This window comes from Rhipicephalus sanguineus, chromosome 11 (genome assembly GCF_013339695.2).
Source record: "Rhipicephalus sanguineus isolate Rsan-2018 chromosome 11, BIME_Rsan_1.4, whole genome shotgun sequence".
Classification (NCBI taxonomy): domain Eukaryota; kingdom Metazoa; phylum Arthropoda; class Arachnida; order Ixodida; family Ixodidae; genus Rhipicephalus; species Rhipicephalus sanguineus.
The window spans coordinates 45009451-45027161 of NC_051186.1; the positions used below are offsets into that span (position 1 = coordinate 45009451).

Genomic DNA, 17711 nt, shown 5'->3' on the forward strand with positions numbered 1-17711 from the left:
AGTAGTAGATATGTCCGCATTGTCAAAGCACTTGGTGTGAGAAAACATATCTAGGTCTCACAATTAGCATTAAAACTATGGTGGACAAGGTAGCTGTAGGCATAGTTTTCTATAGATACACTAGAGGGAACTCTGGCAATAGTGTCTATGGGGGCTGCAACGCATGGCGCTTCAGCCAGCATGGGAATGATGGGTAGTGCGGGTATTTGTCTAAACTTCGTTCTTTTGGCTCTGTTTGGCGCCGTGTCGCCAGCATCCGCTTTGTCTCAAGACGAAGTTCAGCAAAAGTCAGCAGTTCTACTGCACCACTTTAACCTTTTTAGGCTCACCAATTCAAATCTGGTCACGAAGTTCACAACGGTCCATTCTTTTATCCGAAATGAATCGCCAAAACACAGCAATAAACAAAGCCACAAGTGCGTTCGAAGCCGTAAACACGAAGATTAGGTAAATCCGTGCACTACCCATCATTCCCATGGTGGCTGAACGATTGCAACGCCAGAGTTCCCTCTAGGAATTGTAGCAAACTCTGTGGTCAGGGGGACATTCCTAGAAGCTTGGGTTAGCATTGCAGAGGCAACCAGAGGGCGTTAACTGCGGTGATTCGACACGTGCAGCATAGAGAGGTTGCTGGTGTTCATGAAGAAGAAAAGCACGACTGAATGCTCACAGAGACTTGGGCAGCTTGCTAGATGGTGGTTAGTTCGCAAAATGTTCGGGCTGAACGCTTTCTTTTCAGCACTATGACAACTTGGTTTTCATCAGGGTTTTGAAACTAGGCATAAATTCAGTGGATGATTAAGAGTTCAAGTTTTGTTTGTCTCATTTGGTGCAAAGTATATGAAAGTTCCGTTTGTTTACCTTTCTTGAAAAAGTTAAGATTTCTGTACATTGCTAAACAAAGTGTGAAGAGCTTGTGTGCGATCGAAGATATCTGCCCAAACCAACCTTGTTTTCTTTTGTCAGTTCTAACTCGAGTTTCGAGGTTTCAGAAAGAGGTTTAAAGATATTTCGGCCAGTTCCACACAATGAAAACAATCGGACAGCGAAGCTGTAAGCGTGCAAGTGTATTTGAGGGTAGACTGAGAGAGCTTAGTCTCATCTCGATTATCATCATCATAACTTCGTTTTATTTATTTCATTATTCCCTCCCTCTTCTGGTCATGTGACCTGCGTGACGCTGACTACTGCTACTATGCTACTACAATGATGGCATGGGGTAGACAATTAATACGTCTGTCACACCGGCAGCTTTAACTGCGGTTATGGTTAACTATGCTTACAGGATTAACTGCAGTTAACGCAAACGTGGGTTTGCCATTGCTACACAGGCTCAGTTAGCTGATTTGAGCAAGCTGACGTCACGTGCTGAGCATGTGGTCAGCAAGAAGTTTGGGCGCGTCCTTGGCAAGTTTCGTGGTATGAGACAGCACTTCTACACTTTCACTAGCCTCCACAACAGTGTATTGAGAATTGTCCCACCTTGAACTACATATTCAGCGTTTCCCTTCAAGCAATTCCCTTCAAGAAACATGTAGCGGGTGGGCTGTACCTTCTCGCCACCCCCGCTGAGGGTGGAATAATCTTTGTTATTAGCCGTTCCACTGCGAACCCCGTTTTCCATGACTGGAGTCGTGTTACGGGAGAATGCTCAAACAACATGAAGCTGCCGATTAACTTACGCTGCTTCATAGCTGGTGCACTCGCAACTCGTCGGCCATCTTGTCAGCTTCTCTGTTTGGGAGGGTAAACAGTGCTTGCCTAGTTCGGTTTGCAATAATCGCAGTTAGGAGACTAGCTGCGGTTACGTTCGCCATGTAGCTACCTCTGTTGTTAGCTGTAACCATAGTTAGCATAACCGTGGTTAAGTCTGTCCATGTAACAGTGGTATAAGACAGCTTGGTTGTAAAAAAAAGCTACATTTACAGTTGGTGACAAAGTCGTATTTCAAGTTCACCAGGCTTTATTGCCACACCTTGTGGCTCTTTGCAGGTCCCGCCCACCGTCATAGTGACGAGCACTGGAAGCTCGTCCACTGCAATAACAGTCTCCCAGGCGGAGCCACCGCCTCCTCCGCCCCCTCCTCCGCCGCCACCACCACCCCCTCCTCCGCCGCCATTTTCCTGCACTCCACCTCCTCCTCCGCCTCCCCCACCCCCGTTCCCGGGCATGGCCACGCCCCCTCCGCCGCCGCCTCCACCTCCCTTTCCCGGCATGGCCACGCCCCCACCCCCTCCCCCGTTGCCAGGAATGATGGGCACGCCCCCTCCGCCGCCCCCACTCCCCTCTTTCATGGCGCCAGTGCACGGCTCCCCGGCACCCCCTCCTCCTCCCCCGCCGGGACTGGGACCTGTGCCGATGCCAGCGCCACCTGTGGGTGGCTGGCACAGTGCCTACGCCATAGGTAAGCTCAACATTATGCATGTGTATTAAACTTGCAAAACGGGCTTGTTTGTATGGCATATTTTTTATTACTATGGTAGCACAAAGGAACAGGACTCAAGAAGGGCAATGAAGACGGTGCTGTGTGTGTATCTTCATTGTCTTCCTTTTGTGTCCCATTTCTTTTCACTATCCTAGTAATGAAAAATGGTGCATGTGTTGTTTCTTTGGCTAGAATGTACTTTTGTTCCTGTGATAAATGTTGCGGGCTATTGACAGCATTCGTCTCGCCTTGATGTACTGTCATACCATAAGAGAAATGTAAAGGCTCTATAAGACAAGCTTTTATTTTTTTCAGGTTTGCTGGTATGTATGACACTGTGGTGATTCGTTTGAAGGCTTAGTCCTTAGGGCCAAAGTGCACTCACTTCTCTCATTTCTGGCATAAGGGATGAACCTACGCCTAACTTTCAAGTAGGCAGGCTGAACTGACGGTTCTTATTTCTTTTGCAGGTTTTCATTTGGGTGTGAATGCACAGCACTCGTGTATTGAAACGCAACATTGTTTTCTTTTACTATAGCGACTGCTATATGAGCAATTGCAGGTGATAACCGCATCATGTCATTCCAGATATGGCCACTAAAGGTAATTGTGCCTCTGATGTAAGTGTTCGGGTCAAAATTACGCCGATATGACGTGAGCTGTAGATGCTGGAAACAAAAGTACACTTAACCCTCATTATAACAGTCGTATTTGACATGAAAATAACTTCTCTATATTTGAAAATTCGTTATAAGCGTACATTTGAACCACTGTATCTATTAATTTCCAAGGCTATACTTCAATTATTTCGTTATAACCGATAATTCGTTATATCCGGGTTCGTTATATCGAGGTTTGAGTGTATGTGCATTACCTAGCCCTAACTTTTCGCGTTTCAATCCACGAGTACTGTAGATGTCTAACAAAATTCACCATGGTTTAGGTAAAGGGAAACCCTTCATCGTGGTGGGCATCCCTATCCATGTTGAATAGAACGTTTCACAAATGAAACTGTAAAAGCAGTCTGTTGGCGGGTGCAGCATTTCTGTTGCTGCGCGTAACTAGTGAGCTTGGAACACTGCCGAGAACCTTGTTGGGCATATGCGCTGATGTGTCAAGCATCATTTGTTGCACGAAGTCTCGTGCAAGCAATCACGTGCCCGAAAGCGTTCATTTGAAAATATCATCCCAAGTAAACTCTAATAGAATATTTCATTCGTTGTTAGCCTACTTGCTAATCTGTTGATATTGGTGTGGCCATCATTACAGGTCATGGCACCATATCTTACTTATATATATGAGTTTATGGGTGATTTGGAACATTAGTAATCCATAAGTAAAAAAGTTCAAACCAAGCATAAATGAAAATGCACATGCACCTGTGTGTGACGTGCCTTTTTGTTTCGGGTTTGCCCGTCGTCGTTCTACATTGTAACTTGACATGCGATGTTGACATGACTTCTCATGAAAATTTGCTCTTTATTCTCTGTGTAGAGATCTTTGCTGGTGTGTTTACCGGAGTTAGCTTGTATTCAAATAAATGTTGAGTTGTCATACCATCGGAGAGTTGTTATACTGTTCACTCACCACAGACTTCTCGTTCCTTTTTTCACTCTGCTGGACCTTGTAACAATCCTCTTCAGTAGGTGGCACTGTAGCGTGTGAGTTGCCAAGTAATGGCTGCTGGCCAGCAACACCTTCTGCTTTTTGCATCGTTGAAACTTTTGAGAATTGAGCCGTCTGTCTGTGTGCTTGCTGCTGAAATGCACCTGTTGTGATGCTGTATTGTTCTAAAAACAAATGAAGCGATAGGTATGTTGTAACAATGCTGAGCATGAGGTGACAGATTCCATTCGCAAGCACAGCATTCACTTATTGAGGGGAGTAAAATGATAAATTATGCAAGTCATCTTGCTTTGCACTGTTGTGCAAGACAAGCTATAGGGATGCCAATGTGGCTTTTTGCGTGAGTTGGTTATATGCTTCAGAATGGGGCACAGCGCTAACACACACGGACGAGGAAGAGACAACAGGACAGGCGCTAACTTTCAACTGATTGTTTATTTTCGAAAGCAACAGTATAAATAGATCCGTACGCAAAAGTTCTACTCATCGCACATGAAAACCTGCCGTGTCAAGAAAGGCTAATTCATTAGCAGTCAGCGCCACCGACGGGCAGCTGACACAGCTACCACCGGCCCTCGCGATCAGGGCAGCTTCCACAATCTCTCTCGTAGTCTTATCGGCATTCCTATATACCACTGTGCACTCTTTGAACAACGCTTCACACCCACAGTCATTACAATGCACAGACACGTGCCCATCTCGATATCGGCCCAACTTGCACTCGCTCGAAAGAGAGTCTGTGCACTTGAGGGCTCATCTGTACGACGAAAGCAATCATTTGTCTTACGGGCCTTTCCTTTAACTCTGTGCACTCTGTACATGCAGATCATAAATCCTGTGCGCATTCTTGGCTTGGCATAGCACTCGTCGCAGGAAAGTAGCAGCCTTCAAATGTTCGGCAAGAACGTGACAGCCAAACAGATGACACCTATGATTCAGGGACAAAATACACCATAAATTGTGTGTTTTGTGATAAAAATGCTCTAGATGGTGTATGCTGGGATCAAATACTCTAAAGGGCATATTTTATAAATGGACCCGATGGGGTGTATTTTATTTTAAAATGCAATATGTACCAAAACGCACCCTCAAGGGTGTAAAGCGTGTAAACCACTAGTACCACCCAAAGAAAATTTATAACACTCATAGCACAGTTGCATTAGAACCACAGGGCTTTAGCATGATCAGTTGCGGATTACTATCGTTCTTTGGTATCGTGCATGTATTGGCTGTCGCCGGCAGTGCATTGTGCTTGCTCTTGCTTCATGCTGCATTTGCATTGCTTTCGTCTTTCGGATCGTTCATTTCTTCACCCTTGAGATAAAGCATGACTCGGCGCACCCGATTTCGTTCAGCTCGCAAGCAACCCGTGAACCCGAAGGCGCTGATGAAGCCCCTCTACTGGACGAGGATACAAGTGCCCACAACGAAGCAACCACAAGGTGCTCCGCCGGCGAGTCCAGAAAAGACAGCAGAGTATGTGTCGCAGCATGCGTATAGTTCTCTTGCAGACATCTTTCTTTCAGTTTGTTTAAGTTGACAATACATCTGATAGGCGGCTTGCATAAGCCGTGCTTTATCATTGGGTCTCTACAGACTGTCAAACCAAATAGATCAGTTGTATTGCAGGACACAGTTTAGCAGGCATCTCCTCTGCAGAGTATTTAGGTAGACAGTACATCTAGTAGACGGCTTGCACCAGCCCACCTGTAGCCTTGGACCTCTACAAGCCTGTCAGAGCAATAAAATTGTTTGAACACCATGTTGCACATGTCTGGAACATGACTCACCTGTGCTGCTTGGCTCACACGTTAATGGGGTTGATGTGCAAAAACACCTGTGTACTTTGATTTATGTGCACGATAAAGAAATCCAGATGGTTAAAAATAACTGAGTCCTCCACTTTGGTATATCATAATTGTATCCTGGTCTTGGCACGTAAAACCAGAGAATTTAGTTTCCTTTAATATAATGCATGTGCTTCTACACTGAAGCCACTCCCTTTTAACAAGACTCGACTTCTTTGCAGTAATGTGTTATCCTTAGGAGATCAAGTGTTTACTAATTTTAAAAGTGCAGTGTGTAGAGAAATCTTGTTGCTGTCATCATTGTGCTGATGGGCAGCTTTCTGGTGCTTGAGAGCCACCGTCTCATAGAAGACTGGGTGTGCAAACGTGGACACAAGAAAGAAGTCAAGACAGTGCAAACGCCGACTAACAACTGTCAGTTGGTGTTGACTAACAACTAACAAGAGTTGCTAGTCGGTGTTTGTGTTGTCTTGATGTCTGTCTTGTGTCCACGTCCGCACTCCCAGTCTTTTAACATAAATACCTACCAACTAGCTCAGCTCTCTGTTCTTCTAAAAATTATTTCTAGTACTCTGAGCCTTTTTAGTGTTCTCTTACTTACCTGAACAGTCCTGCTTCTTTGGCTTCTTCAATTACTAGTATTTGTTTTTGCGTGCTAAGTTGTTACTTGGCATTTCTGTTCTCTTGACTTCTCTCTTGTGTCCGTGTTTGCACGCCCAGTCTCTTAACATGAATACTTACCAACTAGCTCAGCTCTTTGTTACTCTGTCTCATACAGTTATGTTACCTATCTTGGTAATCCGGTCTCGTTCCAGACACAAGACGCTGTGGGAGAGCTTGGAGGAGACTCCCCCTTCTGACTGGGAGGAGTTTGAAAACTTGTTCTCGAGGCAAGTGCAGGAGAAGAAACCCACGGCAAAAACGAAAAGTGCCCAGGAAAAGACTAAGCAGGTACCCCTACGTCACCGTACTACTACGTCCGGACGTTTCAAGCTGTGATAATACGGGCATAAAAAGCTCTCCAGCATGTTGCCATCTCTGTAACACTTTAAGGTAGAAGCCTCTTGCAGACTTGGTCACGCGTTAAGTTATACAATCGGGGACTAGACTTCCTGCATTGCATAAAGAGCTGCAGTGTGAGAGGCATGGATTAAATTACCTTGATGTTCTCAGTCAATTGCATTGCCCCTCCTCTGAAGTTTTTTGTGCCTCGCATTGGGCTGTGCTACCTCCTGGATTGGCCTGCCTTTTACCAAGTGACGATGTCAGTTGATGATGTCGCGTGATGTCATCATATGATATGACAGTGTCGTCACAAATTTCAAAACGATCTGTGATGTCATGATGACGGCACAAGTGATACCACAGCATGACTCCATTAGTGATGTAGGTCACGTGAGTTAGTTTTTGTGCCACTTAATTCGCCCGCTGTGTTTCACTCAAGGGGCTGTGCAACGGGACACTTGAGGCTCTCGCCTTAAAATGTGCATAAGAAGGGCAGCAGATGCTTCGCACTACAGGAGTTGATGAAAGCGAAGCTTTGTGTATCGTTTGCATCGAGTGACAGTGGTGTTGGTTGCAAAAGTTAGTTGTACAGCACTTTGGTGCAGTTCGATACTGCTGACAAAACATTAAACGGAGAAAAATGTATGGGACGTAGTGGGTAGCAGATGTTGGTGCTTTGGGACAGCCCAGGAATATTGTGGTTCAGCGCCCACATCCATGTGCTCACAATGTTTATTTTTAATTCAAAGCGCTTTTGTTCATGTTTTAGTTCTAAAGGCATGCACTCAATCTTGTGATGTTTGATGTTTAAAAGTAGTGTCGCATATGTTCCCTGCAACACTCCTAAAATGCTTTCCTTATTTCAGTTTTCGTAAATTTAATCAACATTGCTTCCTTGAACGTAATTTTTTTTTTGTCCTCATAGGTGGCGAAGCTTCTCGACCAGAAACGTTCACAAAACGTTGGCATACTGATATCGAGTCTTCGCCTTGAAATATGCGATGTGGAGAATGGTAAGTGAAGTTATTAGTCTGTTTTTGTTGCTAGGAATAAAAAAGTGGGAAAAAAAAATAAAAACGAGACTGAGGAAACAAGTCTTCTCAGCGCTTCAGAAAAAGGCCAGCTGTGCATTCTTCTCTGTTCGTCAATATGTATGCTGTTTCTGAATGAGGACATCCGTTGGCTCTTTCAAGTGTGTAAACGTTGTTATATGTGAACCTGGTCATAGTTCGTTGAGTCGAGCTGTTGATGACCAAAACCGAAGACAGTACTTTCGCAAGGGGTCTCAAACGTTCTTGCTGACCGCGCTCAACACCATGAAAGACAGAGGCCAAATGAAACGCACGACAGGATGTGTGGGTTCGCGACAGCTTCCTTCCACCTTCATTCCGTGCACCATTAGAACAGTCTGCGAGACAAACCAAGTCACCCAGATGCCATGCAGTGCAGTAGACTCTCATTAACCGCCTGAGCCCTGGGTTAAAGTTAGGTGCACAAATTTTTTCAGAGAGTTCAGTATAGCTCGAATAGACCACCTAGGCCAAAAGTGTTAAGGGTTTGTATGTGGTGTATGGGGTTGTATGTGGTGGTTTGTATGCAAATATATTGGACGTCATGCCTTGACTTGGTCCTGTTGTTTAATATATTGGACATCTGGACCAAATAACACTGCAAAAATAACGTACTTAAAAGGTACTTTAAATATGATAAGGTACTTAAAAATGATAAGTAAGCAAACAACAGAAATGCAAGACAAATTACGTAGTTTGACGAGTGCGGCCGTAGAACACGTCACTGCTGACCGCTGCCATTTTGGACTAGTATTTCAGGCCCGCCGCTGCATTGATTTTGCCCACGCTTGACATAGGGCGCTAGTAGACGTTGAAAAAAACTAAAAAATATAGTTTTCAACGGCAAATAGTGGGTGCTGGGGTTGGAGCAGACAACAATGAGTTGTCCAATATATTGGACAATTCTCCATAGTTGGGACTAAAAAGGTTAAACAGAACATAAAGGAACGAGGAAATTGTTACATTTAACAGGAGTTCCGTTTACTAAGAGACGGACAAGGACGCTGACTTCAAGTACGAGACCAGTCGTATTGGAGGCAATTCCATCTAAGCAGCAATTCAATTTTTAGAGATTTCCAATTACTGAGAATATACTGTACGTAGTAATGCTTCACTCGGTCCTTTTGTACGTTGGAGATTGAAACATGGGAAGATTACACCTATATCAAATGTCATCAGCCACTGTTGGCATGCACTGTTCTGGCCTTTTTTGCAGTTGTGACGTATCTTTGTGATCGTTGTTTTTTACAGCCATCTACAACTTTGACACATCAGTTGTGAGCTTGGACACCCTTCAAGCACTGTACGAAATTGTAAGCCTATTCTTTCATTCTCCTGTATGTTTTGAATGCAAAAGGTGGCTCGTTAAAGTGCAGCTTGTTTGCGGGAACAACTGTTTGTTTACTTGTCGTGCTCGTTTCTCGCGGAATTGTTGAATGCAAGCGTCTGCTACGATGACGTTGTTGGTCTTTTCGCAGTGACGGGAACTTCATGTGGCACTGAATAAGAATTTAAAAAGTTTTATTCGTTAGTATATTACGCTTCTGCAATGCCACAAAAGCCACTCTTACTACAGCAGGCCCATGGGAAATGAAAAGTACTTCGTTAAGTAGAAACTTCAGACTTAAGTTTTGCAGTGTCAACCTTTCACTGTAGTCGGTGTTCTGCAAAGACCCAGCGGGATCGTGTAGTGGTTAAAATGGTGAACCGCTGACCCGAAGGTCGCGGGATTGAATCCCAACTGCGATGGCCGCATTTTGGTGGAGCGAAATGCTAGAGTCCCGTGTACTCAGATTTAGGTGCATGTTAAAGAACACCAGATGACCAAAATTTCCGGAGCCCTCTGCTACGGCGTCCCTCGTAATCATATCGTGGTTTGAAGGCACAAAACCCCAACAATTCTTATTATTAGTGTTCTGCGTAGATGTCCGCTGGTAGACCCCCTGTGGGCATCTGTCATTCCTGCGTACTCCATGCAGCGCCCTACAAACGAAGAGCTGAAGCTGATCCAGGACCACCTAGCGCTGAAACCCGAAGTTCCGTTGGACAAGCCGGAGCGCTTCCTGTTGGACCTGTCTCGCATTCCGGAGTATGCCGACCGCGTCGGATGCATCATGTTCCAGTCGACCTACACGGAGTCCATCAGCATCGTCGAAAACAAACTGAACAACCTCAAGATGACGTGCGAGGTAAGGATCTTGGAGGCAGTGCCACTAGATTGCAGTGAAGGTTAACGACTTGGAGCATAACGAAGTTGCATTTAATTAATAACCAGATAAAGTGCTGTGGACCAATAGAATACAGTACTTTATTTCAGAAAGAATTCTTGTGGAAAGTTATGTACGATTTTATTTGGAATTCTAGCTCAGGGCTTGCTGTGTGTGTACACGTTATAACAATTTACGGTGCACAAAGTAATTATTCTCATAAGTGTAACCTCTCTCCACTGCATGATTAATAAGACCTCTCGCTAAGGTGTCCAATCACCATTGTCTTGATCTAGCTGATAATTTTTACACATTTCTGGAAATCTCCTAATTTCATCCCACTGCCTTGATTCTCTGCCATCTTCGACTACCCTGCCTTTGTCTTGGCACCGATTCTGATACTGTTATAGACCAGTAAGTTACCTGCTCACTGTACGACGGCCACAGTAATTATAGTCTGGATCATTTCTGTTGGTACGTTTCATCCCAATTGGATGCTCCTACTCTCAACTTCATCTTTAAAAGGCCTTTGTCTTTTTTTTTTTTATGTCTCTGCTGCAGGCATTACTACACAGCAAGGAAGTGCGCACAATCCTGGGGCTTATATTAGCTCTAGGCAACTACATGAATGGAGGTAAGATGTTAAACTTGATCAATCAATCAATCAGTTGCTATAAACAGCATTTAAAAGATACAAGATTGTCTCAAGTGACAGTTGAGATTGGTGAGTGGCCGGTCCACTAATTGATTAAGGGGGTGGTATTTGATTAGAATAGAAGGTGTGTGTGTCTGTGTTCTTTGAGGTGAACACGTGTTTTTGGTTGCTTACAAAAGTGAGTGTTCTTTAATAAAACCTTCAGTTGTTATAGTTACGCACTCGTCCTGTAGCTTCCTTTGCCTTGTTTCAAGTTATTTTGCGCTCATTCTCTTCATGATAAATTACCAACTCGCGCAACAGTCTATTCTGTGTGATATGCTGAAGCTCTTGCTGGTACAAGTTTCACCCTTGTACACAATACTAAGGCGTGGGTCAGTGTCCCACCTTTACATTCATTACGTCATCAATTCCTTATTTCAACATTATGCATGGGGAAAAAAATAACGAATAGATGAAGCTCGAAACATGAGCGTTCATAGCTTTTTCTTTGACATTCTTTTTTGCGCTGTTCAATACGCTAAGACGTGTACCCCCACGAACTCATTCATTTGACAGTCTTAACAAAGTACCTAGTACTCTCGCACCTTTCCCTGCAGTAGACTGTTTATTACGGCATGATGTGCAAATTGTGTAACGGCTGCGTAACGTTTGCGTCGCAGGGAATAGGAGTCGTGGACAAGCCGATGGCTTTGGCCTTGAGATCTTGGCCAAGTTGAAGGACGTCAAGAGCAAGGTTGGTTGACTGGCACTCGCCAACTCGTTAGCGTAATTCCATCAGCTGTGAACTGATTAACGTTGCTTCCGTTTCCCGTTTTGCAGGACAACTCTTTGACTCTTCTTCATTACATTGTCCGAGTCTATATAAGCAAGTTCCAGGAGGTAAGGGCTTTGAAATATTACCTTCTTTCTAATAATTTATGGCTAATAACTTAAAACTATCTCTTGTACTCTTCCAGCTACTTCCAGAGCAGCCCTGTGCCGTTAGTATTAAGTACAGTGCCGAATGCACTCTGATCTGTTTTCGTTGTGTGCAGTAGTTAAGCTGTGCTTTTTTTTTTAATGCTCTGGCATTTATTTGTGCCAGTAGTTAGATACACCATTACCGTCTGTTTGGTGTACTGTTGGTAGGTGCATCTGCACAAACTTGCTTAAGCGTATGTGTTTTAAGAAAGATGTTATCTAGCATAGTTATTCGTATGTACTACTGTATTCGAACGGTGTGTAGTCATATTTGATTGGGATCTGTTCAGATCTGTTAGCAGAGACATGCGATTGTGTTAGTATTGTGTTACAATTCTAATTAAATTTTCGTAAATAATATACAAGGGCCTTTTGCATAATTAGTGGCTTGTACTGAGCAGGAATTAACATGAATGCGTCATGGTTAAAGAGTGAAGACTTGCTGCATGCATTTAACGTGCAGCTTGCCAGGGGTACAGCCTCTGTATTTACGTAAATCTAACTTCATCACAACAAAGTCACATGTGACACAAAAGTAGCTTCATTTTTTCCCTAAAATTTGTTATGGATGAATATTAGGAACACCGCATGAATGACGCGACTTATTTTTCATTTACTTCATTATAACCAAGAGTTCGTTCTATCAGTGTTGGCTATGGTATCCAGGTTTGACTGTATATATGTGTTTTTGTATGCCTATGTATAGACACACAAATTGCAATTTGTGGTGAAGGGGTTTCCCCTTGCACTACACCACTGTAGCTTATGTAGTTGAGATTTTCATTTGCCTGGTAAAACCAAGCAGAAAATTGCTCTTCTAGAACGATATAAAAACAAATACGAGAAACCCTTGCTAACTACATTAGTAAAGTTCATGTGGAAATGTTAACGGGTGTTTGCTACAGTCGGAGACATCGTAAAAGAAAACGAAAACTCAAGAAACGTGTTCATTAGACAACCTACGAGTCTAGAATGATATTTATTGAATTCAAGGGAAAAAAAGCTTAATTTTTCACTGACATGCCAGGGGTCTTATCTTATTTTTGCTTCTGTGGGTTTATATTTGTCAGACCTGAATTGCAGTATGTCTAGTGGCACTGCTAAAGACAACCAGACTTGAATGTGGCTTTGTTTTGATTGGATGACTGTCTCACAGTAAAGTGATGTCTCCTGTAAATTGGAATGTCTGTGAAAAGAAAATTTTTCGCAATTTTTCATCATATGGTTTTCTTGTTGATGCAGGACGTTTCCCAGGAGAAGGCGAAATTTCCTTTGCCTGAGCCGACCGACATGGAACGTGCTGGACTCGTGAACTTCGACGACATCAGGGCGGACCTCAAGAAGCTCGACGCTCAGATCAAGAGTGAGTGTCTATTGTTGAGGAGCTCTCCGCGTTTCCAACTTGCACCACCAAGGTGCATCTTGTCCCAGTGTTGGTTTCTTGTAGTAGGCTGGAGTTTTTCTCAAAGTTAGGAAAAAGCCTTGTTGCACTGCACCCAGGAAACAAAAAAAAATTAGAGAGGCACTGAAGCCTCCTCACGTGCACTGAATGCGTAAGCATGCCGTGCCTGGCCTTGTAAGCTGTATCAATGTCCGCCCTTATTGCAATGACTGCACCGATCTATGTCCATATGTCACGTCACATCGTGTCACGATGTGATCACTTCATCATGTGCCTTTCCAACTTAATGTTCTTTTCTGGTCACATGACTGCCACCTGACGTCATCACCTGGTCATGTACTCGGATTGAGTCGGCTCAACTTTTTAACCTTGCATGTCACACAACTTAATCATGCGACATAGTCACGTCATCATGTGACTGTCTTGCAATGTGGTTGCTTGATAATGTGCTTGAATTGTGTCTTCCCAATTTTAAGTTGTCACATGACTGTCACATGATCATCCCTTGGTCATGTGACTATGCAACTTAACCACGTGACAGCAAGAGAGAGAAAGCTGTTTAATGAAAAAGAATTTTGCCGGCATATACAAAGTTGCCTACATGCTACTCGTATAGGGGAAGGGAATTGAGGACAGAAAGGCCCCAGGAGGAAGAGGATGTCGTCATGTGGCTATGCTGCGTGACATGACCACTTGGTCATGTGCTCGATTTGGATGAACTCTGTTTTTGGATTGGGCACCAAATCCCGCGTGACGTCGTCACTTGGTCATGCGAGTCTTCTTTGCCACCGAACTTTCAATGCCGATGCTTACCGGATTTTCCGCTTCACGGGGCACGTAATGCTTTTGCATAAAAGAAATTACAGTAGAGGCTGTCTATTGTCGTCTGCTGCAGTCTGTGCACATAGCACAGACACCTGAGCGTGACATGAACGCGAAGTTTTGAGAACAAATTGCACTACACTCCAAACTTCTTGCTCATCCATTTGAACAACCACTTTAGAACATTCAGTTGGCATTGTGAAGTGAGGGTGTGCGATGAAATTTTGAACTGAATTGAACGCATATTGAATATCAACAACACCAAGTCGAATACGAATCGAGTACTGTTCGAATAGTTTTTGAGTAGTAAGGCAACCATTTTCAAAGCAGCCCCTAGAATGCTAATATATAGCCATTTTCTAAACAGCCCAAGAATTTACAGCATTTTATTTGAAGCAAATATCCACAAGCTTTAATAAAGGAACATTGCGAGAAGTTATAACTGACAAAAAGTACCACAATTATGTAAACTGAGGCAAGCTTGTATACAGCAGCAACTTGAGCCTTAAAAATAATTTGTAACTGCAGGTTGAAATACAGGAGTGATTACAGTATTCAAGGTGGCATTTTGTCAACAGCTTTTAAATAAAAGAGCTATATTTAAATATTAAACTATTTGTGGCTCAACATCATTATGAATGTCATGACGAAGATAGTGGATTGATGACTCTGTCGCTTTGGGAACAAAGGAGTTTTAAGCAAAAAGCACCTTTATCCTGTGATTAATGAACTGTCAATAGTTCCGTAAAACCTTGGGCTACATGCATCTTGGTAATCCGATGATTAAAACAAGAAACGTTGCCCCTCTCTGTTCCAACATTTCATTCCTTTCAGGTTTTTTCATCAGCACTTATTGTTCGAAAAATATTCATTATTTCTGATCTGCGCTATTTGATTCGAGTACCAAATCATATAAAATACTATTCGATTCATTATTTGAAATTTTTTAATATTCGCACACCCCTCTTGTGAAGATGTGCCAAGTGTCTCTGCATGCTGGCTTGCACGAAGAGTTTCTCCGTAAATCATCCCAGTTGTTGTAAATGCATTTGCTTGCGCATGGGAACATCCTTAAAGGTGTTCCATATGTGACAGCAAGTTTGTGCGAGAACTTCTGGGTGTACTTGCTGCCCCCGTCTCTTCCCTGTTGTAGTACTTTATTGGTGCTGCCATGAGCATAGTCTTATCCTCAGCAAGAGGCATCTTTTCGGTACTCTAGGAGAGAAGTGATTTACTAGCGGAAGTAAATTATTGTTTTCACTATCGCTTTAAGGCGTTCGGGTGTTAAAGCAGTCTGGCACTTCAAGTGGCGAAGTTAGGGGGCGTCAAAGGACCACTGTAATGCTTGCTTGCCTGCTCAGGTTGCGAGACCAAGGTCCAGAAGGTGCTGAATAACTCAGACAGTGAGCACCAGGAACCTTTTAGGGAGCAGATGACAACGTTCCTGCAGAAGGCACACCAGGAGCAGAAGGAGCAGGAGGAGAACCTCGAGGAGACCAGGATCAAGTGAGTGGTGGCTAGCTGCGGAGCTGTTCTCGATGTGTCCATCGAATGGACTGTCCATTTCGGCCGCCGTTGATTGGCTGGAGCTCGGCGAGCAGCGCGCCCCCTGTTTTCAGTTCTTCCGTAACTTCATTTTGACGTCGTGGAGCTTCAAAACTTACGACGCCCGTGAGAGAGACGGAATGCGCTTCAACGCAAAAAACGCAGCCTCCAGAGATCCGCTTTTGGCGGCGCAAATCGCAGAGGCTGTGCATGAACTCTGATTCTGGGATTGCATTAGCCCTTGAATTAGGTTTCATGCGGCCGTCCGCCTAACGCACCTGTGAAGGTTGGTGCGCATTCCCTGCATCATTCTCAAGCATCTGGGACACGCTCATGGGACACGCAAGGGCAGACTTGTCAAGTTTAGGTTTTGTTACCGTTCATTTCGTTCACTTTTTCTTCTTACACTGGCAGTGTGCTGTGCGAGTTCGGCGCGACCTGCATTTGAGTCAACTTATAATCGTGTAAATACAGTACTGTTGCTTAGTGGTTTTAGTGCATTTTGATGGCCTGTGCTGGTGACGTTCATTCGAGTTCTCTGCTGCTTCCCATTCTCAGGTTTCTGGAGACCAAGGACTACTTCCTCCTGCAGCCCAAGTCCAAGAACGAGTCTGAGTGGCCGAAGGAGCTGTTCACTCCGTGGGTGCCTTTCTGTAACGACTTCAAGAACATCTGGAAGAAGGAGGTTCAGCGCAAGATCAAGCTCGAGTAAGCTGCGCTCGCGAAGCTGCAGGATGCCTCTGAACAATTCGTTCAGTTAAAAAATTGTCTGAGATCAGCTAAGCTTCACAGCAGGTGCCGTTGCAACTTTTACCGGCTATGGCGTCTCGCCGCTAAGCTCGATGATGTGGGTATGGCGTCGTTGTTCCTACCTATCACGATACGTCGTACGCTGTCGTGTCTTTGCACTGCTGGGCTTGACGTTGCAGCTTTGGGCTCAGCCATGTTGGCTTCATGTTGAGAGGGATGAAATGTGCAAAATACCGCTGTACATAAACTTGAGCTGCAAATACAAAACACACAAACGCACAGGTGCTTAATGAAACCAGAATGAAGCCAAGGAAAGTATAGGGGCATAATTTGTAGTCTTTAAATGTAATGTAGTAATTATGATATAAAGGTAAAGAAATCAAAGTACAGTAATACAGTAGAACCCCGCTGCTACGTTCCTCACTGCTGCGTTTTCCCGGCTGTTACGTCGTTTTCCGCCGGTCCCGGCATATCTCCCATAGGATACAATGTATTGGGAACCCCGCTGTTACGTCGTAACTGTCGGACCGTTCCCGTATGATACGTCGCGAAGTGCGCTCGGAGCCGACCGAGTGACTACCATGGTGCAGTTTCACGCAGCTTGGCCTCGTTTGACCGTAATATTAGCCGCATGAGAGGCGCAAGCAACAGAATCTTTCAATTGATGCAAACAAAAGCATCGCCTTCGAGCTTCAAATTGCAAAGATGGCGTCTATGACGTAACTGCTCGCGAAAGCAAGGCCTCCGAGATTGGCATTTACTATTGACAAAAGCATAGCCTTTGAGATTTGTATTGCACAAACATGGCGTGTATGACGTATTGCTTGCGAAAGCAAGGCCTTCGAGATTGGCATTCACTTCTGCCATCGCGTTGGCGTAGACTCATCATCATCGTTATTTGTCTGAGAGCGGGAGGAGTTCGAGCTGGTTGGAGCTCGCACGGTCGTGCGTGCGGTTCGCGGTCGGACTCGCCGCGCCGGTCGTGATTGCGTGTGCTTAGTTCTTTCATGCCTACAGCTGTTGGTGTTAAAAAAATCACATACGTTGATTACATTTCTGTGGATGAGGCCGTCCTAAGCTCCGCGTTTCTATCCATCAACTAGATCGCGGCTGAGCGCGCCAATTTTCGTGCTGCTCGTAAGAATTGAAATAAAATTCTGTACCACTAAATATTTTGCCGTTTTTCCTGTTTTTCGGCTCTTACGTTTCCCGTCTCTTACGTTTATTTCCTACGGTCCCTTCAAAAACGTATCAGCGGGGTTCTACTGTACTTCGTTAAGTTGAAGCAGTAAAAACCAGAAAAAATTTCGAGTTAAGCAGATTTTCGAGATAAGCAAAGCTGCGCAAGTTCTATTGAGAAGTCCAGTTCTATCTAAAAACGTCACTGCTGGCCAGTTTTTTAACAGGAGTGCCTAACTAGCTCTTTGTGAAGG

At 44.2% G+C, this 17711-nt stretch overlaps 1 protein-coding gene across 1 annotated transcript in view; it reads left to right on the forward strand.

Annotated features, from left to right (window-relative positions):
* LOC119374165 (protein cappuccino) overlaps positions 1–17711 on the forward strand; it is a 41605-nt gene that overhangs the window by 15394 nt on the left and 8500 nt on the right. The window contains exons 8-19 of the mRNA XM_037644227.2: positions 1993–2404; positions 5407–5527; positions 6675–6810; positions 7790–7877; positions 9186–9247; positions 9914–10123; positions 10703–10775; positions 11459–11532; positions 11619–11678; positions 13002–13122; positions 15345–15489; positions 16087–16236. Of these exons, the coding sequence (XP_037500155.1) occupies positions 1993–2404; positions 5407–5527; positions 6675–6810; positions 7790–7877; positions 9186–9247; positions 9914–10123; positions 10703–10775; positions 11459–11532; positions 11619–11678; positions 13002–13122; positions 15345–15489; positions 16087–16236 (1652 nt within the window). The remainder of the gene's footprint in view (positions 1–1992; positions 2405–5406; positions 5528–6674; positions 6811–7789; positions 7878–9185; positions 9248–9913; positions 10124–10702; positions 10776–11458; positions 11533–11618; positions 11679–13001; positions 13123–15344; positions 15490–16086; positions 16237–17711) is intronic.